The sequence below is a fragment of the Penicillium malachiteum genome, assembly GCF_028827825.1.
Source record: "Penicillium malachiteum strain IBT 17515 chromosome Unknown utg000005l:1.0-9002435.0:326005.0-9005861.0, whole genome shotgun sequence".
Taxonomy (NCBI): Eukaryota; Fungi; Ascomycota; class Eurotiomycetes; order Eurotiales; family Aspergillaceae; genus Penicillium; species Penicillium malachiteum.
The window spans coordinates 5,688,714-5,712,090 of NW_026643099.1; the positions used below are offsets into that span (position 1 = coordinate 5,688,714).

At 46.9% G+C, this 23,377-nt stretch overlaps 8 protein-coding genes across 8 annotated transcripts; 5 read left to right on the plus strand and 3 right to left on the minus strand.

Annotated features, from left to right (window-relative positions):
* Nucleotides 1–192: 192 nt before the first annotated feature.
* On the plus strand, nucleotides 193–3,077 carry N7483_012126 (transcription factor domain-containing protein; the record flags this gene model as incomplete). The annotated part of the gene is made up of 6 exons (XM_057095553.1): nucleotides 193–291; nucleotides 362–428; nucleotides 487–958; nucleotides 1,010–1,188; nucleotides 1,238–2,285; nucleotides 2,348–3,077. The coding sequence occupies 6 exons, from the start codon at nucleotides 193–195 to the stop codon at nucleotides 3,075–3,077; spliced, it is 2,595 nt and encodes an 864-aa protein (XP_056941524.1).
* Nucleotides 3,078–3,477: 400 nt separating this feature from the next.
* Nucleotides 3,478–5,644, minus strand: N7483_012127 (peroxisomal copper amine oxidase; the record flags this gene model as incomplete). The annotated part of the gene is made up of 2 exons (XM_057095554.1): nucleotides 3,478–5,471; nucleotides 5,530–5,644. 2 exons carry the CDS (start codon nucleotides 5,642–5,644, stop codon nucleotides 3,478–3,480), a joined length of 2,109 nt encoding a protein of 702 aa, XP_056941525.1.
* A 990-nt stretch (nucleotides 5,645–6,634) lies between these two features.
* N7483_012128 (uncharacterized protein) lies at nucleotides 6,635–8,262 on the plus strand (the record flags this gene model as incomplete). Its single annotated transcript, XM_057095555.1, has 3 exons — nucleotides 6,635–6,759; nucleotides 6,830–7,198; nucleotides 7,251–8,262. 3 exons carry the CDS (start codon nucleotides 6,635–6,637, stop codon nucleotides 8,260–8,262), a joined length of 1,506 nt encoding a protein of 501 aa, XP_056941526.1.
* A 532-nt stretch (nucleotides 8,263–8,794) lies between these two features.
* On the minus strand, nucleotides 8,795–10,402 carry N7483_012129 (uncharacterized protein; the record flags this gene model as incomplete). The annotated part of the gene is made up of 1 exon (XM_057095556.1): nucleotides 8,795–10,402. One exon carries the CDS (start codon nucleotides 10,400–10,402, stop codon nucleotides 8,795–8,797), a length of 1,608 nt encoding a protein of 535 aa, XP_056941527.1.
* A 1,043-nt stretch (nucleotides 10,403–11,445) lies between these two features.
* On the plus strand, nucleotides 11,446–12,176 carry N7483_012130 (Zn(II)2Cys6 transcription factor domain-containing protein; the record flags this gene model as incomplete). The annotated part of the gene is made up of 2 exons (XM_057095557.1): nucleotides 11,446–11,785; nucleotides 11,941–12,176. The coding sequence occupies 2 exons, from the start codon at nucleotides 11,446–11,448 to the stop codon at nucleotides 12,174–12,176; spliced, it is 576 nt and encodes a 191-aa protein (XP_056941528.1).
* A 322-nt stretch (nucleotides 12,177–12,498) lies between these two features.
* N7483_012131 (uncharacterized protein) lies at nucleotides 12,499–14,055 on the minus strand (the record flags this gene model as incomplete). Its single annotated transcript, XM_057095558.1, has 1 exon — nucleotides 12,499–14,055. One exon carries the CDS (start codon nucleotides 14,053–14,055, stop codon nucleotides 12,499–12,501), a length of 1,557 nt encoding a protein of 518 aa, XP_056941529.1.
* A 1,857-nt stretch (nucleotides 14,056–15,912) lies between these two features.
* N7483_012132 (uncharacterized protein) lies at nucleotides 15,913–16,864 on the plus strand (the record flags this gene model as incomplete). The annotated part of the gene is made up of 3 exons (XM_057095559.1): nucleotides 15,913–15,978; nucleotides 16,184–16,365; nucleotides 16,405–16,864. 3 exons carry the CDS (start codon nucleotides 15,913–15,915, stop codon nucleotides 16,862–16,864), a joined length of 708 nt encoding a protein of 235 aa, XP_056941530.1.
* A 3,999-nt stretch (nucleotides 16,865–20,863) lies between these two features.
* On the plus strand, nucleotides 20,864–22,211 carry N7483_012133 (Zn(II)2Cys6 transcription factor domain-containing protein; the record flags this gene model as incomplete). The annotated part of the gene is made up of 2 exons (XM_057095560.1): nucleotides 20,864–21,347; nucleotides 21,400–22,211. 2 exons carry the CDS (start codon nucleotides 20,864–20,866, stop codon nucleotides 22,209–22,211), a joined length of 1,296 nt encoding a protein of 431 aa, XP_056941531.1.
* Between the last annotated feature and the right edge of the window lie 1,166 nt (nucleotides 22,212–23,377).

The following is a 23,377-nucleotide window of genomic DNA, read 5'->3' on the forward strand; positions in this document are numbered from 1 at the left end:
AAGACAAAGTAATAGCGGGTCTCATAATAGTAACTCCGGCGGCACTTCTCCGCATTTTCCCCTTCTCCACAACTTTTCTCAAAGGGCCCTGTTCTCCCCCAGATTTCATTCTGATTCAGATTGGCTGATTCTGGTTCAATTCCTTTTTTCGTTCTTTTTTCCCTCCATGTATACATTGTAATCAATGTGACGATGTCTCGTCCTCAGGTCAGCATCGACCGTCTCACACCCCGCCGAGCGACGGTAGAACCACGCGAGGCAATGAACTGCAAATCCTGTCGCAAAAGAAAGGTACGACCATGCGCAAGTCTAGAAAAAAAGGGTCTTATCGGATAACTAACTCTTTATTTGATTTTTCCAGATCAAATGTAATCGTTTGCGACCAAGTTGCGAGGCCTGTAAGGTCTTTCAATGCGCCTGTGTCTATGGTGAGTTCGCGGAGAACCGTCGCCCGCCGATCCGTGGTCTGATCATCTCCGCTTCAAGATGCCATCCCCAAAAAAAGAGGTCCCAAGACAGACGTCCTTGAAGCCTTACTCAAGAGAGTCGACGGATTGGAGAAAAGACTTCAAGATGAGAAAAATCCTATTTCGCCTACTTCCCCCGATACTATCCCCGAACATCTCCCTTTAAGCCAGCCAAATGGCCGCCGAAATACCATAGAAGCTACCCCGTTCAATCCATACCCACCTCCAGAATCGCGACCGTCTTTATCAATCCCTCGGGCACAACAGCCAGAGACTTTCTCGAGACCATCAGGTCATGTTCCGTCGAGGAGCTTGTCACAACCCTCTCAGGCTCAAAATGGCGTTTTGTCTGAAATCCTCTTGGATGCCTATTTTACAAGGTTACATGGTAAACCGTTCTTCGTTATGGATGAGTCAAGTACAAGACAGCGACATCAGTTGAATCAGTTGCCCGCGCATTTATCTATGGCTATAGCTGCTATGGCACTCAGGTATGTTGAATGAATCAGCGGGGGAGTTCATGTCAGCTAATGGGATTTCAGATATACGCATACATTCGGTCAACCGGAGCAATCGCTTCATGTAGGACTCGATGCTGCTTTGCAAGCGCGGCGCATGGTAGATGTGGATAACCCTACGCTAGAAGGGTTACAAACTTTGCTCTTGTTGTCGCAGGCTTTCTTTGCCTATGGACTAGGGAAGAAAGCATATATGACATTCTGTATGTGGACCCAACTCCTTTGGTATAATTTGATCGCTAATTGTAGTAGCAAACTGCGTGGCTATGGTCGTCGCATTGGATCTTTTCCGTGAGCTCCCGTCCAAAAGCAATGTGTCACTTTCGGAGCGAGAGGTCAGACGTCGGTTGTTTTGGGCGGTTTACCTCATGGATCGTTTCATTGTTTGTGGCTCACGTCGTCCATGTCTCATATCCGATCATTCCATCGTCTTGCGTCTTCCTTCATGGTCGCCCCATGCGGCAGGTCTTAACATGGAGGGGGAGCTCTTCCATGTTGGTCCTAATATTCAATATTCTGCAGACTCGCGCCGGAAATCCCCAAGCGCGGCGTCGCTGCTCATTGATATCACGCGCATTCTTGGTGTCACTAACCGGTATCTGGCTGCTGGTGGTGTCAAAGGAGATTCTCATTTCCCTTGGCATGCGCTTTCCAATCTATCCAAGATTCGTCAGGAGCTGGATATTTGGGCAGCGGGAACTCAAGATGTCTTCGCCTCCATCGAGGCACTGTTTGGGCACCCTGAAAGTACGACTCTGCTACTAAGCAAGCTGATATACCATCTGGTTCACTGTCTACTTTACCGCCCTTTCTTACCAATCGACCTCGTGGAATTGAGAGGGACTGGGCAGCACCAATCGTGGCAAATTGAAGCTACCAATCTGTGTTTTTCCCACTCGAATGCGATTGCAGAGCTCGTTGAATTGGGCCGCAACTCTCCCCTGGTTGAGTGGCCCGCTTTTGTCGGCTATTGTGTGTGCACCGCGGGCACTGTTCATGTCCATGGTGTTCACTACAAAGGCCGCGAGGGCGAGGTCTTTTCATCTAGTGCGGAGTTTTTGACTCGAGAGATGCATCAGTTGACATGGCTACGAAACGCTTGGGCAGGTGTACAACATCAACGCGAATTACTGCAGACTATTTATACCTCGCATGCAGAACTTGTTCGCAATCTTGCGAGTAGCCCAATGCGTTTCTCGCCGGTCTTTCATCTTGAGGACTTCTTGGACAGATACCCTGGCCTGACGGTGGATGGAGCGCATGTTCGACTGATAGATTCAGGCGATGAACTACGCCCAAGGTTTGTAGCTTACGCTCTTCTCATTTCTTCTGATCTTTGTCCAAGCTAACTTTCCACATCAGCATCCCCAGCCTAGTCGATCGTCAGGATCACTTTTATGCCCGGTCTATGGGTCCTCCCTCATACGGCAGTCAAGGCTTCTTCCCCAACACAAAGCCAACGCCACCTCCCTTCCAGTCCACGCAAAGTCCCGAGTCCGACCGACATAACTCCGCGTCTCATGGAGGAACGGGTAAATCAAATAATCACCCACCATCCCTCTCTCCAACAATCCAATTCCACCAAACACCCAGCCAGTCACAAGCATCACCGACTCTCTCATCCATCTTCCCTGTTCAAGGAACCACCGATATGTCACCTACATCAACAGTACCACACGCCGACCACAGTCACCTCGGCCTCCACAATGCCTTCTCCCCATCAGCCTTTGGCCTCTCCCCACCAGCTTTCTTAACCGACCCATCACTAAGCATAGCCCCAACTCCACCCTCAAACCCTCAATACGCGACCTTTCCCTTCGACGCTATCAATATGAATCTCAATGGAGTTCCCGGCACTACTGCCCTAACACCAGGCGCACAATCACAGACTAGTGGATCCCACACAGCTGGCAGTGAAACAGGGAACCTGGAGAAAGACCCTTTCCTCAGCTTACTGGAGCAACTCGCCAAAAACGAAAACTCACAGGGTGGGCCTAGTGAGCTGGATTTCTTCTTAGCGGGTGCAGTGGATACGGATGATCCTGCTGCGGGTACTGTTGATCAAGAAAAGATCGGAGGAGAGCTTGCATGATTGGGTTTCTGTATAGGTGTGCTTGAATGCTTATTTCCTGCCAAGATTGAACCTTTTCTTAGTTCAGCTTGGCGGGTGTGGCTATTGGGTACTTGGTGTATAAGCTTTGGTTTTGGTGCTTGATTTGGTTTGATATTGCCCAGTGATGGATACCCAAAATTCTGATGAGAGCATTAGTTTTTCGTAAATACTTTATTTCTTGGATATACTTGTTATCGGGTTTATTATCATTGCATTGCATCATAAGGATTGCATACTCTATGAGTCTCAACATTACTATCTTAAAAAGAAAACATGAAATAAATCTGAAATACTTCAAAATAATTGAATTGAACAAGATGAAATGCTTCTATTTACAGTATATATTCAACAAAACATAATCACATAAATCCTTTTCATCCTACAGTCTCGAAGAGCTGGTAGGAGCATTAGACGCACAGCAAGATGAAGAAAACGCATTCGTAGACTGCGTATCAACACAAATAGCAGAAGGAGGAACCCAAAGACCAGGATTCTTCTCATAGAAATTGGAAGCCCGAAGCATAACGCTAACAGGCTCAGCAGGCATGATCGGGAAATCCTCAGTACGAGGGAAATGGGTCAATCCAAACTGAAGGTAACAGACGATATCGGTATTCTCGATATTCTCGTTTCGCTTCGCCCAATCCAGGATTGTGGAGTTGTGAGGGTGGTTCTCTTCACCGGTTGATTGACAAACGTAGTCACCGGCTGGGAAGAGCTCGTAATCTTTGTAAGGAGTAACCCAGAGAGGCTTGCGTGCGAAAGCTGCACGGTTGTACACGGTACTACCGGGCTTCGCGAGCAATGGTGGACAAGATGTGTTCAGGATTTTGTATGCGACAGGCTTCTTGGCAATGGTGTTCCTGCGGTTAGGGTTGATGATATCCCAGGTACGGTTGGTCTCGTAGCAGTAATCCGCAGCACCCTCGAGAGCTGTGCGCAAAGGTGTCTTCTTGCTGAGGAAAGCATTGCCGTAGGGGTTCTCTTTAGAGCCGACAGCGTGGTCTGCAGAGACGGCGTCGTTTTGAACGACGGAGTTGTTGACACCGTCGATTTCGGGATCAATGCGCAGGGAGAACAGGTGCTGGTGGTTGTGCGCGGTGATTTGGGGAGCAACTTGTGTACCGTAGGGAGCGGCTTCTTCGGATGGGTGCAAGCAGTATGTGTTCAGCATACCGGTGAGCTTCATCTCAAGCTTGTAGGTTCCGTCCAGAGTGAAGGTGTGGTAGAAACCGTACTCGTAGTTAGCGGCGGTGATGATTTGAGAGATGATGAGCTTGCGGTCACGAGCGGAGATGACGGTGCCGTCGCGGTAATCAGTGTGCTTGTAGAGAAGTCCGTTGTCCTCTTCGTGAATGCAGATTGCGTTCTTGATAACGGCGGCCTCACCGTTGCCGGTGGACATCACTCCGTCCATGTAGTGGATCGCACCCTTGCAGTCACATCCCAGCTTCAGGGAGTTGGTCATCAGACCGGTGCCGTACTCGCCGACGTCGAAGGCGTGCTTCTTGTGGTGAGGGCCTTCGGGACAACCGTAGGGAACGACCATCTCGACAACACTGATACGGTTGAAAAGGGTGCGCTCGCGGTCTTCGTACATATCGTGGGAGCGGACATCAGAGATGACGATACCTTCGCGGTAGTTGAAGCCGATGTGCATCTTGTAGTTAGCCCAGGAGAGCTCATTGCCGCGGATCTTGAAGGAGACACCCTGAGGCTGGGTGATATCGATTGGCTTGAGGCGGTCGTGGATGTACTTGTCACCAATGAACTCGGGGAGGTAGTTGTGCTCCTTCAGAGGGACAGCAGTGCGCTCGCCATTGACCAGACGAACGTCAACGCTAAGGATCTCCTCAGTCTCGGTATCAGCGACAACGGAGAAATCCAGAGGGTGTGCGTATTGGTTATCGAAATCGGAGGTACGGTAGTAAGCCAGACCCTGTTGCAGACGGTGCTCGTAACCCCAGCGCTCGTCGATACCAATGGCCCATGCATCAAAGAAAACCTTGGACATATCGGTAATGCCAAGTTCCTCACAAGCACGGATGACACGAGAATCCTTGCGAGCAGCACGCTCCATAATATCCAAATCCTCCAAGGTCAGAGTAGGCATGACATCCTTGACCTTCTTGAATTCCTCGACCTTGCCAGTGACCAAATTGACCACGACCTCAGCGACTTGCTGAGTCTCGCGCTCAATGATAATGGCGAAGGCGCGGCGATCTGGCGCAGGGATCTTGCCCGCGCGGAAAGCCTGGTATTCGGCCTTGCGGGGCTCCCGCAATGTGAGACAGTTGAACTTGACAGTCTTGGGGCTAGCATAATCGCGAATGATCTTGGCAGCCTCTGGGATTTCCTTAATGGAAAGCTGATCTGATATCGAGTTAGCTATGCTCATAAACATTTTTTATCAATTCCTTTGAAGACATACCTAATGGGTGGGGAGTTCCCTGTGGGAGCATAGCAGCTGCAGCAACACTTTCATAGTCACCCTCCCGGAAGATAGTGTAACCCGGGATGGACGTGGTATCAGGGGCAGACGCCATATTGAGAATTAAGCACGAAAGATTGACTTGATAAAGCTGTAACAAAATCACCAATTGCGTTCCCAAAGGCCCTTATATAGTTCTCAACCACATTTCTATCTGATCGATAGAAGCCGCATGGACATTCCGAATCAGGCAGTCGGGATGTCTTTGGGTCAGATAGCGTGGCTCGCGAGTCTTCCCGACCAACTTTTTGAAGTGGATTTCCCGTGGTTTGCTCTTTCTGGTAAAAGCCTGGAGAAATGGATGATCTGCCTGAATTATTTTGCTTTCATAATATCTTTTGCGTAAACGCTTTCAATGTGCGGGAATCTCCACCAATCATACTGGTTTTTAACTACATGCAGGGTGCAGATACAACTCACCGATAGGGCAGGTTGACCCTAGAATTTAGCCAAGATTAATTCAAGCTTATTCTTGCATTGACTTTCCTCTTTGGGCATGTTTTACATGTTTGATCGCGGGGCAAACCACGTGAGATAATTTTGCCACGTTATTCTCCGATAAGCCTTATCTAAATCAGATTAATCAAAAATCAGATTAATTAGATGAATACATGTAAATGATCATAATTCAAAATTACTTTGATAAATAGGTTACGAGTAATCGAAGGTGAATCTGATAAAATGCTTTGAATAATTCCATTAGTTTATCTATGAGTCTATCTCTCTATCTATCGGTGACAGCTTCAAGCGTTGCGTGGACCTACCTCATTAGGTTTAGCACTGCCGTTCTCTTCTCCACAACCGAAACATTGGGTGGTTGAACCCCGACCCGAGATCACCTGGAGATGCCGGTGTGGGCCCTCGGTGGGCTCTTCTCCAGAGTTCTAGAGGTGGGCTTCATTGGCCTTCCTCTTTGGGAATGTCGTTGCGAGAGATTACATTATAGCTATGCAGCTATTACTCCGGACTTTAAGAGCTGCTATCGGCTGTACTTGACTTGGAGCTTACAACTTTCAATTAGTGTCAACACCGTTTTACTCTCAAAATGGCTTTGACTGTTCAGTGTACTGCACCTAACGGTCGCAAGTGGACTCAGCCTACTGGTCTGTTCATTAACAACCAGTGGGTGAAGTCTTCAGATGGTGGCAAGATTGCTAGCATTAATCCTGCGTAAGTTATCTCTTTCAGATATATTGGACTTCGAGAATTGCATGACTTACTCTTTTCTTAACTCGAATAGAACCGCCAAAGAAATCGCTTCCGTGTATGCTGGAACCGCCGAGGATGTTAATACTGCCGTCAAGGCTGCGCGTGCTGCGCTGAATCACCCTAGCTGGCGGGATCTGTCCGGTCTTGAGCGTGGCAAGATGATGAACCGTCTTGCACACCTTATCGAAGAGAACAAAGAGACCCTGGCCACTATTGAGACCTGTGATAATGGAAAGCCATACCTTGTCTCTCTGAACGACGATATGACCGAGACTGCCGAGACCATCCGATACTACAGTGGCTACGCAGACAAAGTGTTTGGACAGGTTATCGACACAACGGTGGATAAGTTCGCCTATACTGTTCGTCAGCCTGTTGGTGTCTGTGGACAGATCATTCCGTACGTTTCATTATCTTATGTCCATAATCTACAGTAAACTGACTAGTTCAAGATGGAACTTCCCTCTTTCAATGGCAGCTTGGAAGCTTGGCCCCGCTCTGGCCTGTGGTAATGCTGTCATTCTGAAACCCGCCGAACAAACCCCCCTCTCAATCCTATTCCTTGCCAACCTTATCGTGGAAGCCGGCTTCCCGCCCGGTGTGGTTAACATCGTCAATGGACACGGCGCAGTCGCTGGTGCCACTCTCGCCTCACACATGGATGTGGATAAGATTGCATTCACCGGTAGCACTGCGACCGCGAAGCAAATCATGAAGATGGCCAGTGTGAATCTGAAGAATATCACACTTGAGACCGGCGGCAAGAGTCCTCTGATTGTGTTCGACGACGCAGATCTTGAGCAAGCGGTTGAATGGGCACACATCGGAATTATGTACAACCAAGGCCAGATCTGTACTGCAACATCGCGTATCCTGGTTCAAGAGAAGATCTACGATCGCTTCATTAAGGCATTCAAGGCTCAGATTAAGAATGTCTCTAAGGTCGGTGATCCATTCGAGGAAACTACCTTCCAGGGTCCTCAGGTCACTCAGGCTCAATATGAGCGTATCTTATCTTATGTTGATGTCGGTAAAGCTGAGAAGGCTACACTGGAGTGTGGTGGAAAGCCATTCAAGGGGGTTGGTGATGGCAAGGGATTCTTCATTGAACCTACCGTTTTCACTAACGTATCTCCCAAAATGCGCATTTACCAAGAAGAGGTCTTTGGACCTTTTGCTGTCATTGCTCCCTTCAAGACAGAAGAGGAGGCTGTGCAGATGGCTAATGACACTACATATGGTCTTGGTAGTGCCCTTTTCACTACCAATCTGACTCGCGCTCACCGTGTTGCTAAGAGAATTGAGGCTGGTATGGTCTGGATCAACTCTAGTAATGATAGTGATTGGCGCATTCCTTTTGGTGGCGTCAAGCAGAGTGGTATTGGGCGGGAACTTGGTGAGGCTGGATTGGATGCCTATTCGAGTATCAAGGCTGTGCATGTGAATATGAAGTCTAAGCTGTAAGATTTGAAGATGTTTATGGGGGTTTCAAACTCGCGATATTTTGTTTATAAAGAAAAGAAAATCAATATCGGGTTCTAGTCTACCTTGCGTCGAGCAGAATCATTGTAAAGTAGTAAGTTTTCGGTACCTTACATATGTTTTTGAGGTCGTTTCCAAGGTCTCGATGACACTAATGATAAACAGTTGAGGCGAAATCATAAGGAAGTCGGATGCTTTGAATTTGACTCAATGAAATTGTGTAGAGGACCAGTCAGTACAGGCGTTGAGTTATTTTCATGGTTTTTCCTGACTCCGAATCGGACATGGACATCTGAATGAAGGGGTAGTTCACCGCCACATGCGTTTTACTTATAGGAATTAAAGAAAATAAAAACTTGCATTGACTCTCGACAACTGCTGTCTCCAATCTATTTGGGCTAACTTCTAACGTGCAATCTAAATCTATTCTTCATGTAAAGCTTTTCATCCACTCTCCGTTGTCAACTCTGCAGCTCTTTTACTTCCCCAAAAGTTGGATCCCAGGAATGGTAGATCAATCCTTCTTTCTTGCAGCAGGTGCCGAGGAATCATTGGCGATTGCCTCTTGTGCCTGGATCACATGGGTGAGTGACTCCTCGGTGTTGAGGTAGGTTCGACTGCCTTGGATAAACCAGAATGACAAAGCAATGACAATCATCACACCGAAGACAGCAATGGCATAGTTCATATCGCCTCCCGAAGGGTTGGGCGAGCTGGGGAAGAAGAAGAAGACCGTGGTGATGCAGCAATATATGACACTCACCCAGTTGGCCGGAGCACCAAACCTTCCAAGATGGAATTGTCCTCCTGGAGGAAGCTTCTCGCGTCCGACCATAAGGTAAGTCATAATGGGTAGTCCATAGGAAATTGTGAGCGCGATTGTGCTCACGCTAAGGATAGCGTTCAGAACTGTCTCCGCGAAGAGAAATAAAACACCAACCAAGGCAATCAGAATACCCTGAAACCACAGTGCCCGAACAGGGGCCTTCCAGGTTGGGTCAACATGGGACAGGTATCGACTGAATGGTAATCCGCCATCTCGGGCAAAGCCCCAGGTGAGTCGAGACGCGGTAGTGACGATACTAATTCCCTGACCAAGGCCGTTGCAAATGAAAAGGGCAATAAGAACAGCAGCGCCATTGCGACCGACAGTTTCTTGAACAAGTTCCATAAAAGGGAGACCGCTTGGGGAATTGGCCACAGTGCCAACTTTCTGAATACAGCAGAGACAGACCATCATTAAGATGAAGCCACTTACAGCACCCGAGAGAACAGCAAAGTATATGACCTTTGGTGCATTCTTCCGGGGCGCAGGAATTTCCTCCACCATATGAATCACAGCATCGAAGGCAGTCAACCCGTAAGCGGCTTGTACTAAGCCAATAAACCATACAACCCCATCAGGCCATCCTGTCTGGTTGATCCATTTCCCAAACACAAATGACGCTGGTTGATAATGGAGATCCGATTTCACTCCCACCGAAATGAGAAGAGCGAGTGAAAAGACAAAGAATAGTCCGAAGAACCACACACCCACGAAGTTATTCAACCAGGGCAGGAATTTCTCTCGGCGACACCCAAGCACATTGATCAGAGTGAGGATGAAAACACATCCAATATACACAACGAACTCTAACCATCCGTCTGATGCCCCAGTCCATGTCTCATCAAACATGACTTTCATCCCCAGAATAAAGTTGGTCATAAACGCAACCTGCGAGGCGGCAAGCGTCCACCAGCCAAAGACATTAATCCAGGCGCAAATATAAGACGCAAAGCGACCCAATGGAGTATCCCAAAGACGATAGATCCAGTAAGCCTGGCCCAGGGCCGTAGGCATGCTACTGCAAATCTCTCCCAATGAAACAGCCACGCATGTATTGCAGAATGTCACCAACGCAAGGCCCCAGAGAATCGAGATCGGTCCACCATTGACCAGACCATCAGAAAGATCTTGCGCGAAGGTTGACCATGTTCCCAGAACACAGAATGCCAGAGCTAGCATACTCCAGATATTGAACTTCCGCTCGAGGCTTTGGCCGTGGCCGAATTCCGCCAAGTCGTATGCATCTTGGGTATTCTGATCGGTGGGCTTCAAGGTGGTGTCGGTTTCCAAGTCCATAATTTATTTTTTGCAATGCGTATTTATCAGGCCCAGACTGCGCTCATTCTCCAAAAATCGTATGATAGTCTCAGCCCGAGTCTAGGAGGTGGTGGTATGGTGCCTTGTATGAAGTGCGTGGATTTGAGCCAAAATTGTTAACCCATCTCCAGCGACCCGGGGTTTTCTCATTTTTCTGGGGAACCCCACGCGCGTCGGGTCTGTGTGGACTGTGGAGGGGAAACAACTTCTCCAGGGTACACCGAAACTGGCCCACTTGTGGCTACCAGACCTTGGATGCAGTCCGGGGATTCACCCAAACATCACATTGGCCTCTATCGAGTCTTCACCCGAATATCTCCACCAACATTTTTGTATAGCCTGGATATTCCTCGTTTGGAAGGTGGATGCGATCTCACGGCGGTGGATTCTCGAAGATGAAATCATTCGGCATGGTGATCTTCCCGTAGCAAGAATCTCGGAGTCGGAGATGGTGAAGATGGTGGAGCACGATAAAGTGTGAGACGATTCTATGACACACGGTTACATTTGTGCCAACTTTCGGTTGCGTTGGACTTTCCCCGCGGGTTCCAAGGTCGTCAAAACCGTTGACTCCACCTTCTCATCAGGGTTGAATTATAGGAAAGGGAAAGGGAACAGGAAGACTTGGTCGTGTTGAGTGGAACCTGCGGCTGATAGCGCTTGCTTGTACCTTCCCAAAAAGGTAATTTCATGCCTGAGGTGTCAAGTGCTCCTGCCGTCAACACACAGATCGATCGATCATACAAATACCAGTCATATATGACCTGTTCATGAACTTGAATTTTTTTCTTTTGAGGGAATTGAAGTATCAAATGTCTGTTTAGCATGATAACCGGCAATTACTCCCTATATTGGATTAGAATGAGTGATTTATTCTGAGAAGATTGTCTGGCCAATCGGAGCCCGCTACATCGCTTCCCCTTATAGCTGCATCACCACATATATGACCCAAATGAGGCCCAATGGCCCCATGCATCTCAAGTTTCTCCCAACTCCCAACTCTCCACACCACCATATTCACCATGCCTTCAGAACATAAAAGAAAGGACTCACTTAATCCTCGTCATCGGTCTCATAAAGGCTGTTGGACATGCAAGCGGAAACGGATTCAATGTGACGAAATCAGACCCGCCTGCCAACAGTGCACGAGGAAAGGGATGACCTGCGAAGGATACGAGATCCGATTACGATGGGGAGCTGGGATCGCTTCCAGAGGCCGATTCAACGGAGCCGAGAAACCCATTCAAGAGTCCATACCACCACATTCCAAGCGACGATGGGATCTGCGAGGCAAGGGCGAGCAGCGGGGAAATGATGACCAACAAGGACAACCCGTCCTCCTAGAGCGAGGAATGACTGAAGGTATGAGTTTGGAAATTATGAGCCCTCTGAGGTGCTCAATATAATAATCTCTGTCCCGTGTACGCCGTATATGATATCTCCAAGGGTGTGGTGGTGGATACATTCAAACTCAACATATTTGAACTGTGCTACCATACTGACTTGGAGCTTCATAGCCCGATCTTCAAACCAGCCGGTTGTCGAACGAGCTACAGTCAATATACTCAACGTGCCCTGTGGTCAGGATCAACAAGACTATGTCAATATTAATAAACATTTCGAGCTGCCTGTATCCATGGGAACTATGACACAGGAGGGGGACTTGTATAATGACGTCCAGGATTTTGGCACTAGCAGTGCTCAGTATGGGGATAGCTTCTCAGGTTCAGGAAGATCCGCAATTAAGACGTGACTGGGATTGGGGTTGACTAGAATCATGATTCTAGATTGTCTACATGGAGTTGAAGCGAACCATCTAAAACTTGAATTTTATTGAGCTCAAAACTTGAAGAAAAGATGAAAAGAGAACAATATAAAAACTAGAAATATTGCAATGTTCACAAAGATTGAAAAAACAAACATTGAATCAACAACTCAAACAAGAAATACATCATAATCGCCATTGATTCGCCAACCTGAAAGACAACAGTACTAGTAGTAGTTGAGGTAGTAGTGACTTCTGCCTAACGCTCGCCTTATTCTATGGCGTCAAAATAGGCTTCATTTCCTTAAACTTAAGTCTTCTTACCGGATATCCAGTTCCGTAGATAAGAAGCCACTTGAGAGGGTGTTGTTCGCTGCGGCAGGGGCTTCTCTGCCTCATCCATCGACCGGTCTGCATCAATCATCGTTACATCAGAAGCGGTCGTACGGGCCTGAAGACTGCGGATCTCACTAGCATCACGCATCTCTATATCAGAAGGGCTACGGGCCTTATGACTTCCATGACTGCCGGTCTCCTCGCCTGCATCCAACATTGTGACATCTTCTATCTCGCTTTCAGAGGGTGCGATGTCTGCTGATTGACTGGTCTCTCTATTACCAGTAACTTCCTCTTGGAGATCCGACTCACCATCCTCGAATGTATCATCAGCTTCCTCATCTTTTGATTTATTTGTGTCTGGCTCATCAGCTTCATCATCTCCTGATTCATTCGTGTCTGGTTGACCCCCCTCAGATGGGCTCTCATCCTTAGACCTGTCCTTTGCATCACCCCCTTCAGAGCCCTCTTCCGAGCCCTCTTCTGAGTCCCCTTCTGAGTCCCCTTCCGAGCCTCCGTCAGAGCCCTCGTCAGAGCCCTCGTCATTCTCATCCTCTTTGTTATCTCTCTCCTCTCCAGATTCGCTCTGTTCCTCTGATGTGGATCCCTTAGCCTGATTATCTTTTGACCAGACATACTCAAAGAGATTCTTTCCTTGATGGGGAACCAAAACAGGAGATGAGCTTTGTACTGGCTCGTTGACAAGCTGTTCTAGTTGGGAATCTTGACTCTTTATAAAATCTAACTCGGCATTCACGATATCGTTCAGTTTTGAAGACTCATCCTGAAGTTTCAAATAAGCCTCTTTGGTCTCTTTCATAATCTTCTTGGCCTCAGATCCAGTACGTTGGCGAAAATCCTTGAGCATCTGCTCAAGCTCAACTCGTTTGGCGAGTAACTTCTCCCGCTCACGATACATCTGGAGTAGGTACTTCTCACGCTCATCTTGAGCTAGTACAATTAGCTTGGCTTTTTCTGGCAGAGCTAGACGCCTCTTCAACTCTTCCTTTTCTTCAACCGGGGTTCTCGCTTGCTTAGCTACGTGTCTGGCAAGAACTGTGCGTAGATATCCCTGCGGCGATGGAATCCTTCCTGGACTCAAAGATTCTCTCCAACCTGATTTACTAGGTGGGGTTTCCGGGGAGAGGGACAGCGTTCGACGCCTTTTACCAAGGATAGACTCTGTACTGCTGTTAGGTTCAGTTTTCATTTTATCCTCAGAGCTGGCATTTGGTAGAGGTTTCCGTTCCATATCCTCGGGGTTCTCATCAGGCTGATCTGCTGGTCCCAGTACATCTTTAAACTGGAGTTTGCGCAAGTAGTTGTCGTTTTTTGGTGGCTGTGACAGATACTGGTCCGGTTGGTCTTCCCAATCCCTGACCTTATCATTAGAAAACGGATGCTCTTTAGATTGCAGTGCATCTCGGAATCGTGAATTTTGGATAGTCAAGTTTGGGGGAGGAGATCTGGCTTGTTCATCGTCCGTGATCTTCGGCTTCTTGGAGGGATGCTCGGAAATTGGATCTGCCATATCCTCGGCCTTCCTTTTATCGTTAGTGACAGTATCATTACCTGGCTTACTGTTTTCCTCTGGAGAGGAATCACCGGCCTTTGATTTCTCGTCTGAGTCCTTAGAAGGCTCTGCCTCGTCCCTTTCATTGGTACTGTCTCCAGGAGGACTAGCGGATGTTTTCCTCGAACCACTAAACTGGCTCTTCAATCCATCATCGGAATCGTCTCCCAAATCGTCACTTGAAACGGATGTCGGAGAGGTAGGAGAATTCTCGGGTTTTTTTTCCAGGCTCTGGGGACTTGCTGGTAGATCTGCGTTTTGAATCTCTCTCAGAGTCGTCTGGCTTTTCCTCGGACCCATCGCTCTCCCTGCGACGCTTTTTGCTGGTCTGACTTGAATCATCAGGTTGAGGTGCAAGGTCAGGCGCCTCATCCCCTTTAGCCTTAGATTCAGATTTGTCTGTCTCATCCTCTTCATCCTCTTCGTCCTCTTCGTCCTCTTCATCGGAATCCTCCTCCGATTCCCCAGAGGAACTACTGTCGCTATCATCCTCAGAGCTGGATTCGCTCGCGGCGGGATTGTCACTTGGTTGGGCAGTAGTAGACCGTTGATCGGAATCAGACTCAGATCCAGACTCTGATGGAGATGGATCACGTTCTGGTTTCTTCAAGTCTGCTTTAGGGCTTGTAGGTTTAGAATCAGAATCAGGCAAGGGTGAAGATGAGGGTTCACTTTCAGGCCCCTTTGGGTCTTCCTTAGGACTTGTGGGTTCGGACTCAGAGCCAGACTCAGATGAAGAATCGTCATCAGAGTTGTCATCAGGATCACCAGACTCAGAACCAGATTCTGACTCTGATGAAGATGAAGATGGAGGTTTACTATCTGGCTTCTTTAAGTCTTTCTTTGGGCTTGTGGGTTTAGAATCAGGCAAGGGTGAAGATGGAGGTTCGCTCTCTAGTTTCTTTGTGTCTTCCTTGGGGCTTGTAGGTTGAGAATCAGAATCATCAGAATCGCCCGAATCATCAGAGTCTCCAGAATCGCCCAAATCTTCGGAATCGCCCGAATCGCCCGAATCTTCATCGGAATTGCCAGACTCAGAACCAGATTCAGACTCTGACTCTGATAAAGATGGAGGCTCATCATCTGGCTTATTCAAGTCTTCCTTTGGCCTTGCGGGTTTAGAATCAGAATCAGGCAAGGGTGAAGATGGAGGTTCACTTTCAGGCCCCTTTGGGTCTTCTTTAGGACTTGTGGGTTCGGACTCAGAGCCAGACTCAGACTCGGAATTTCCCTCAGAATCGTCATCAGAATCGCCAGAATCAGAGTCAGAGCTCTCTGATTCCTCCTTAGGGCTCGTGGGTTCAATAGGATATTTGCCGCTGATTGAACCGCGATTACTTGAAGGTCGACTGGTAGGTAGATCTGGTTCTTTATCGGGTTGAGTTTCCGGAGTCTCTGACTTGCGCTTTTCGGATCCCTTCTCGGATTTTCTGTCGGGGCTTTGACCTCTGCTGCTACCACGGCTACGATCACCAGCTGGAGGCTTGTTATGATCTGTCTCTGGCTCTGTCTCCGGCTCCTCCGATCTACTCCCATCCAGATCTGAATCCTCGCCATCTGGCAATATGCTTGGCTTGTCAGAATCATCGGAATCAGCATCGTGCTCCTCCCATGGTTTCTTTTTATCTATGGATTCATCATCCGAGCTAGCCTGGTCAGAATCTTCAGATGCTGGGTTAGAGTCCATATCTGTGTCTTCAGACTCATCTTCGCTCTTTTCCCCTGGTTCCTCTGTTGGCTCCCTAGAACCATCGCTAGAGACCTTAGAATCAGAGAACTCATCACCTTCTTCCCGATCACTATCAGAAGTGACAGATGGTGGAACTGGCTCTGGTTCTGGAGCCTTCGAAGGCTTACGGCCAGGTGGGCGACGAGGGACGGGTGAGGGAGTCCTATCCGAGTAATCGCTTCCTGTCTCGGGCTCAATACTTTTGCGGAGAGGACTTTTAGGAGCTGGCTTTGGATCACCAAAACGACGACGTCGTGGCGGGGGTGTCTTGTCGTCCTGGTAGCTTTTCTCTGAAGGAGACTTGCTTGATGGCTCAGGTTCTGAATCTGAATCTGCTTCAGGGCTCTTGGGATCTAGACGATCGCGAGCTGGACGCCTAGGAGGTCTATCGCCAAAGCCTGGAGGCCGCGTGGGATATGGATCTTCCCGGAACTTTTCTGGATCATCGTAGGAGTCATAGTCTTTACTGGGAACCATCACATCTGGACTTTTGACGGCTGGGCGTTGATGGGTTCCGTCACCAAAACGACGACGAGGGGGTGACGGGGGAGCCTCATAGTCATCACTGTCGTGTTCAGCGTCTTCTTCATCATCATCGTCGTCCGAAGGCGGTTCAGACGGATCATCTGGCTCAGATTCTGGAGTCTCTTCCTTGGGAGGAAGTCGTCGACGACGTGGTGGACGACCTGGTCGACGGGGTTCTGGCGGTGGCGGTGGAGAAGAATCGTCCGAAAGGTCCGAACTTTCATCCCCACTGGATTCGGAAGGAGGTTCAGGATCCTCTTTAACGAATGGCGGACGACTAGCATCACGACGAGGACGCGCGGTCTGGGCCGGTGCTCTCCGGAACTTCGCATGAGTAAGATTCTTACCCTCATCCCAGTTGAAATGCTGCAACTGGGCAATTCGATACAGATGCTGAAGAGTAAAGGCTTCGTGGATTTCAGCGCAGTCTCGAAATTCCTGGGGAAACCTGTGCAGTTTCTTTCTGATGGCTTCTCGCAGTCTGTCTCGTTGAATGCTGGAGCGGAATTCTAACGGGCGAGCTCTTTCGTAGATCTCTCGGACAAGTCGGAATGTTACAGCTTGCAAGACATCATTGTCATCGATGTCGAAATTCTCCCAGACTTCTCGGAGGTTCTTGCTGTCTGGGCTCATTCCTTCGATGGTGGCATAGGGCCGAGCCTGTGGTCTGGCTCGTCTGCGTCCTATTGGTGCCATCTTGGATGGTTAAAGGTATAAATTGTATAAACAATAGAAGTGTAAAGTGTTAAAGCTGAATAGTTGAAACGCTAGTGATTGTGTTGGTGGTGGTGGTGATTAAGAGAGTGAAAGATACTATTTCAAATGTCTACAATCACATTTGAGGGAGTGAGTGGCTTTTTAACTGGACATCTGAATATTTCGATAATATTTGCAATGAAGGTAATAAAAGTATGCCTCGTTTGTCTTTGTCGTGTATCAAAAAGCGGGTTATATATAGAATGAGTCGATATCTGGTACTGTGGCTTGTATACAAGGAGTACTGAAAGATGATCAGATGAAAGGGGCTCCAAGGATTGAAAGACCACATCTTGGGGTGGAACTGTACCTTATTTGTAAATGCGACCGGGTTCAATTTCAATGGTCTTGAGATAAAGAGAGCCAGGTGTAGAAGAAGTCCCCTGGTCTTGAAGACAGTGATTGACTCCATTTTCTGGAGGTCATTGCGACTGGCTTTGTCGTGGTCGAAGGAAATGGATGATGATAGAAGCGATCGTTCTTTATTGACTATAAGCTTTGCATTCCGCGATAATCTTGCTAAATATTCAGAAAATTGTTAGACTTGTAGTTTTGAATAGGCCCAAAGAGCAGAGTTTTGATATACTTACTTGCTTCAACTTCCTTTGAGAATACTTGGGCTTTCTTTTCCCATTTTACTTTCTCATACACAGTACTTCTGTCATTCCAGTTCAAATATTGGATTCATTCAAGCGTGGGCCATTTTGCATACAAAGATGGCGTTCAAGTTCAGACTCAAAATCTAATCTTTGTTAGAAGTTTTCTTGTCAAAGGAAGCATTCTCGTCTTGAAGAGCCGGATCAGGCAGTACAACGAACAAAGCATAGAGCAGGCGTACTTGGGAAAAAAAAAATTTAAAAAAAAAAAAATTTGGAACCAGTTTGTTAGTTGAGTACTCGATATGAATATTTCAACAATGCTGATTGACTTAAAATATAATGACAGCGATGATCTGATATCAGCTTCAAACTTGAAGTTATTCTAATGCTTCCAAAACTGTAGCCTTTTCTCCAAAAGTGAACACTCTCCCTGCATCAAACTCTTCACTAGGAAACAAGGAATACCCCTTTTGATTGTTGTCCGCTCCTTCGTTCTGCGAAGTAGTGGTACTCGGATCACCGGAAGCTGCTTCAATGTATGCAAGAGCTTTCCTCTTGTGACAAGCTATTTACTTCTGCCAGTGCTCTCTCTCTCTTTCTCTCTCTCTCTCTCTCTCACGGAGGTCTGCCCAATACTAGATTTGTTTTAGTCTGGGGTTTCAGATAATCAATAAAGAAGAATGACCTACTGTGTTTGAGAGGAGTGAGATATCTTCGGAGGAGAGTATCCGCTTTGGCTTCACGGCAAGTGAGAGAAATGGCTGCCGAAGATATACTATCGTCTTCAAGAAGACCTTGGGAGAGGAGAGGAGAGGCTTCAACTCTGAGTCAAAGAAACGGCTGTGGGAGATACTCGTATAGTTGAGAAGAATGAGAGACTCGGATAAAAATATTTTTCAAGTATCTTTTAGAGCTTAAGTAGTTGGCTTGAAAGGATTCAATCAAGTTTCAAGTTAAGACCAGACAGGATAGACTTGACAAATACAATATGTGAAGGGATGGAAAGAGAAGAGTAGTAAGGGCTTCTAAAGGTGACCAGAAGGAGATTACCATTATTTATATAAAGTACTATAAGGTGATAATATATCAGGTTAAGTGAGAGATACTAGCCGACGTAAGAGTAAAAATTATATGAAGTGAGAGCTAGCTGACTTAAGGGGACTGATATATACAAGTTTCCTTTTTTTTTTCTGTCAGCCATAGTGCCCAGGTGGTTTTTGGAGTGTGGCTATTATAGGCACCTATAGGCACCTATAACAGGGCAGTCTATAAAGAGTCAAGACTATCATAACTGGTTACCCTGGCTTGCCGATATGTGTATTACTGAACCTTGGAAGTTTTTACATCACGATAACAAAGCAACCAGCGCAGTAAAAATTTATTATGGGAAAGTTCTGCCATGTCACACCGTCACGCCAGGGGCCAAAGCGGTGTAATGTGGCAGATATAGGCGTTCGTGGACGATCCAACCTTGGAAGTGCAAATGTTCCACCTGGACACCTGACTCGTGCGCCACATGAAACATAAGAACCTAACCTTGGAAATAGATTAGACCCTAGTACATATGTGGGCACCAGAGCGTGCAGGCATTATTCCGGGTTGATCATATTTGGTCCCTTGTTCGTACATCTAGTGGGTCTTCACTAAGATATTATTCGTCAGAATCGTCCTAGTATACTCCGTACATTTATCCAAATAGGGAACAAACATGCCGGAATAGGAAATTTTCTGGAACATGACTCGATTCATCTTAAACGTAGCACTATGATGAGACAAATAAACTCGATCGTCAACTTCAGGTTCCAACTTGAAGGTTGAAGTGGATATTGAAACGCGAACTTGAATTCAGTGGAGCACTGATAGTTTCCAGGATTATTCAGAACTTGAAGTCACCAGTGCTTAAGCCTGAGGTGGATATATATTTTGCAACTTCAAGTTCAATATGCGAGTTAGATCGTCATGATGTCAGTCAGACTGCCTCTAACATTCACTGACAAGATTGAAGGTTCAAGTTTAAGTTCAAGTTCATGTTGCCAGTGAAACTTGAGTGATCCGTCTGAAAAGAAATCGATATGTACTAGTACCTGCTACTACGGAGTAGTACTAGTACCTATTGCACACGTGGCATTCCATTGCCCATTTCAAGGTTGAAGGATCATATCAACTCCAGGGCTTGAACTTTCTTAAAATATATATATATTCACTGGCAAATGTTCCCGAGGTCGAATGCTCACATTAAAATGACGCAAGTGCTAAATTACTGTCAATCGCGATGAAATATAATTTTGTTTAATCCAAAGATCTACATTATATAGCCAAAAGAGGGCTCGAGGGAAGGGGGGAGGGACTAGTACTATGGCTCGGTCCAATATGGACCGGTATGACGGCGTCTGAGCTTTTTGAATATCGAACTGATAATCTTGAAATTCTTCGTAGTACTAGTAGTTTAAAGCCCCCATGCCGAGGCCCTTGGCAGCTCGTGCCACAGTAAGCCTGAAGACCCTTACTGCCAAAGTAGTACTTGATGCGGATCTACTAGTATGAGCTAAATACCATGACTCGACTAGGTCATTTGAAATATGGCCCCCACGACCGGCGATTTATCACTTGGAACTAAATGAATCGGTGTGGAAAAATAAATTTACGGGGAATAGTAGTAACATTGAAAACCGCCAATGAATCATTCGTTCTCGCTTAAAGGAGGCGCCCCAATTCTCGTAGATTAAGAAGAACTGGACTATTTCAGTGCAGAATGTACGCCACACTGGCATTTGGGGGCCGGCAAGTATACGAGTCTTTCGCCCCCAAGTTAATCATAGTGGAGAAGTTCCTCACTGATTCGCGCAGAAAGTCCCACTTCTCCCTTCAATGTTTCCACCTACTACCCGACCGCGTGTATTTTTTGGCCCCCTGTTCATGTCTATCTTGGTCCTGGTCAGGGCCTTGGCGAAGGAGAACTGTGTTAAGGTTGGCTGCAAGAGAAATAAAGATTCCTGTATTTCACCTCAAAATGCCGTTGGTGATTATTCTTATGGCATTGCAATACTCATAAGCAGGTCCTACCCATTATACGATATACTACTCACATGAAAATTGAATTATTATATTTTCCTTTTCTAATTCCTGGGCTGTCATTGACATATCGATCAGCTCAAATATGACCTCACAACCGGACTTCCAGTCTCGCCGCTCCTCTTGCGAACGCTGTCGTTTCCACAAACTCAGATGCACCGTTGTATCGGATTCTTCAGATGGTTCTCCTCGTTGTGTGAGGTGTATGCGCGCGAAAGTTGATTGTGTATTCGGACGCAGAGCACGGGGGAAGCGCAATCGGTCACAAAAAGATCATACTCAAATAAATTGGGGACTACAATCACCCGTTACAGACTCGATTTCCACAGATGGCAAAGATACCATCTTCAACGATACCCCTCGCTCGATCAATCACCAACCATGCATATTCCCTTCTCCAAGCCCCCCATACATAGACGGTTCGGATATCCGCTCAGAGGATATGGATTGGGATCTCCTTTTCCACCCTGACCAGGGTCTCGGCCACTTTATACCAAGCTCTCAGCCTTCGCCTTATAATTTGTGGGATGTCGCGTTTTCTCAAACTGCACTTGACAGCAGCCTGTCAAGTACAATGAGCACTGCTTCTTGCGAGACACACGAATCACCAGCGTTTTCCAGCAATCCCTCAAGGGAGTTGGAAATCAAATATACCCCCCCCTACACCATGCAAGGAAAAAGGTCCAGATATAATTCTGCGGCTTTCTAGTCTTGCCACGGATATTCAACAAACGATCATCAACCTGCAAGATAGCGAGTGGGCATACGCTACCAAATCCGATGGACTCGAAAGATACCCTGTGGGCAGTGTTCTTCAATTAGCGCACGACTTCTCTCTCATCCTGCAAGATCTTCCTCAATCAGCCAATAACAAATTACCCACAAAAGACCATCAAGATGAAACCTCATCTATACCCGACCTGTCTTCAGACCCCACCCACCTATCAGATCCGACCAGCAACTCCACAAAACCGACCCAACAATCAACCCTACCACACGTGGCAGGGACCTCGAACTCCATCGACACCTCCACAATGCTCCAAATAACAAGCTGCTATATCCTCATTACAAAGCTCTACGGCCTTGTCATGGACCACCTTCGCGCCCACCTCCAAGCCTCAGATCTCCAATCCACAAAGGTTTCCCCTTTTTCATCGATTGAGAATGAAGCTTTGCGTCTGGGAGATATCTCATATTCAAATGATGTGTGGACAAAAGTACATACTGTCTTTCGTGCCATGCTGGACCAGTTACATGTGATTGGTAGTGCTATCGGTGTTGAATCCTTTCGATCATCTCGTTCGTTGGGATTGGATGAGGCGGTTTCACATTCTGGTTTCCTTGGGAATTTGTCGCAGGCGGCACTTGAAGATAATCTGATGGGGAAGGTACAGCCTTTGAAACTTCTGTTGAGGCAAAAATTAGCTTTATAGATAGATTTTAGAAATGCAGTCATGACTTACGAAAGCAATGTGAATTTCTTGTACCTGGATTCCTGTAACATGGATGTATGTCCATATGAGAATAGGGACTGACACCAACCCCATGGTATACATCAAGCTATCTTGGCATTCAATATGGGGATTATAAGGTTTGATCGTTACCTCATAGCTGAGTATAGCAACAATTGATGGATGAACTTTGTCCACAATCATTTGAATACAAGATGACTCCCAGACAATACCTAAATGATCAAAAGTATCATATTGCATACCTAGATTCGCATCTGGCATTCACATTTCCAAAGCATTCAAATATCGGTATCAATCACCTGAGCACCTGGGCATCCAATCGTAAGCATGAAACTTGAAGATCTCAATCAGAATCCACAGCTGAGCCAAGACAGAGTAAGGTTTGCAATCTCGAGTCATGAAACATTGTCCACAAATAAACATGAGGCGTTTCAAGTTAACCAGAAATGATGTTAAGGCTGAAAATTCGACCAAGCCTTCCGCGTGGGTAGTGCCCAGAGTTATAGATTGCCAAGCGTCAAGAAGCGGGAACTTGATGTTATTTTTGGTCGGCGATCACCGAATCCACTGCTTCCAAGGTTACCGCTTGCTATTTTCATCAGATAGATAGAAATTTTGAGGATTTCTTAATCTGTGTGTGATTTCCAATATATCTGTCCGATAGTGTATGATCTATGGATACCATTAGTGGAGGTAGAAGTCGCCCTGGTCAAGTTAGCATACAAACCCTAACTTTGGAAATCCATCCATACCAGATTTCTCAATCTGGAATCACATACATTTTCAGGAATGAGTATTACTGCCAGCAGAATAAAAAGGAGACAAATAGGCGGTAACTAGAATTTTTGAGGCGTTCGCCACTAACTAGGGGGGCCAAAGAACTGACAACCATACACAATGTCGAGGTGGGGGCACTACTCCTCTTAGTAGAAGGGGCCAAACATCACTTTTGGAGATGGCGTTTTCGAGCTTAAGATCAAAAGGGATGATTAGCTCATACCTAATTTGCATTCCCGAGCTTGGATAATGCAGAAAAGGAAAAATATGAACTAGGATTCTATGCAATCCTGTATGCAGGGTAACTACCTCGGCCAATTATGTGGCGAGTAACCTGGGGATACTCTGGG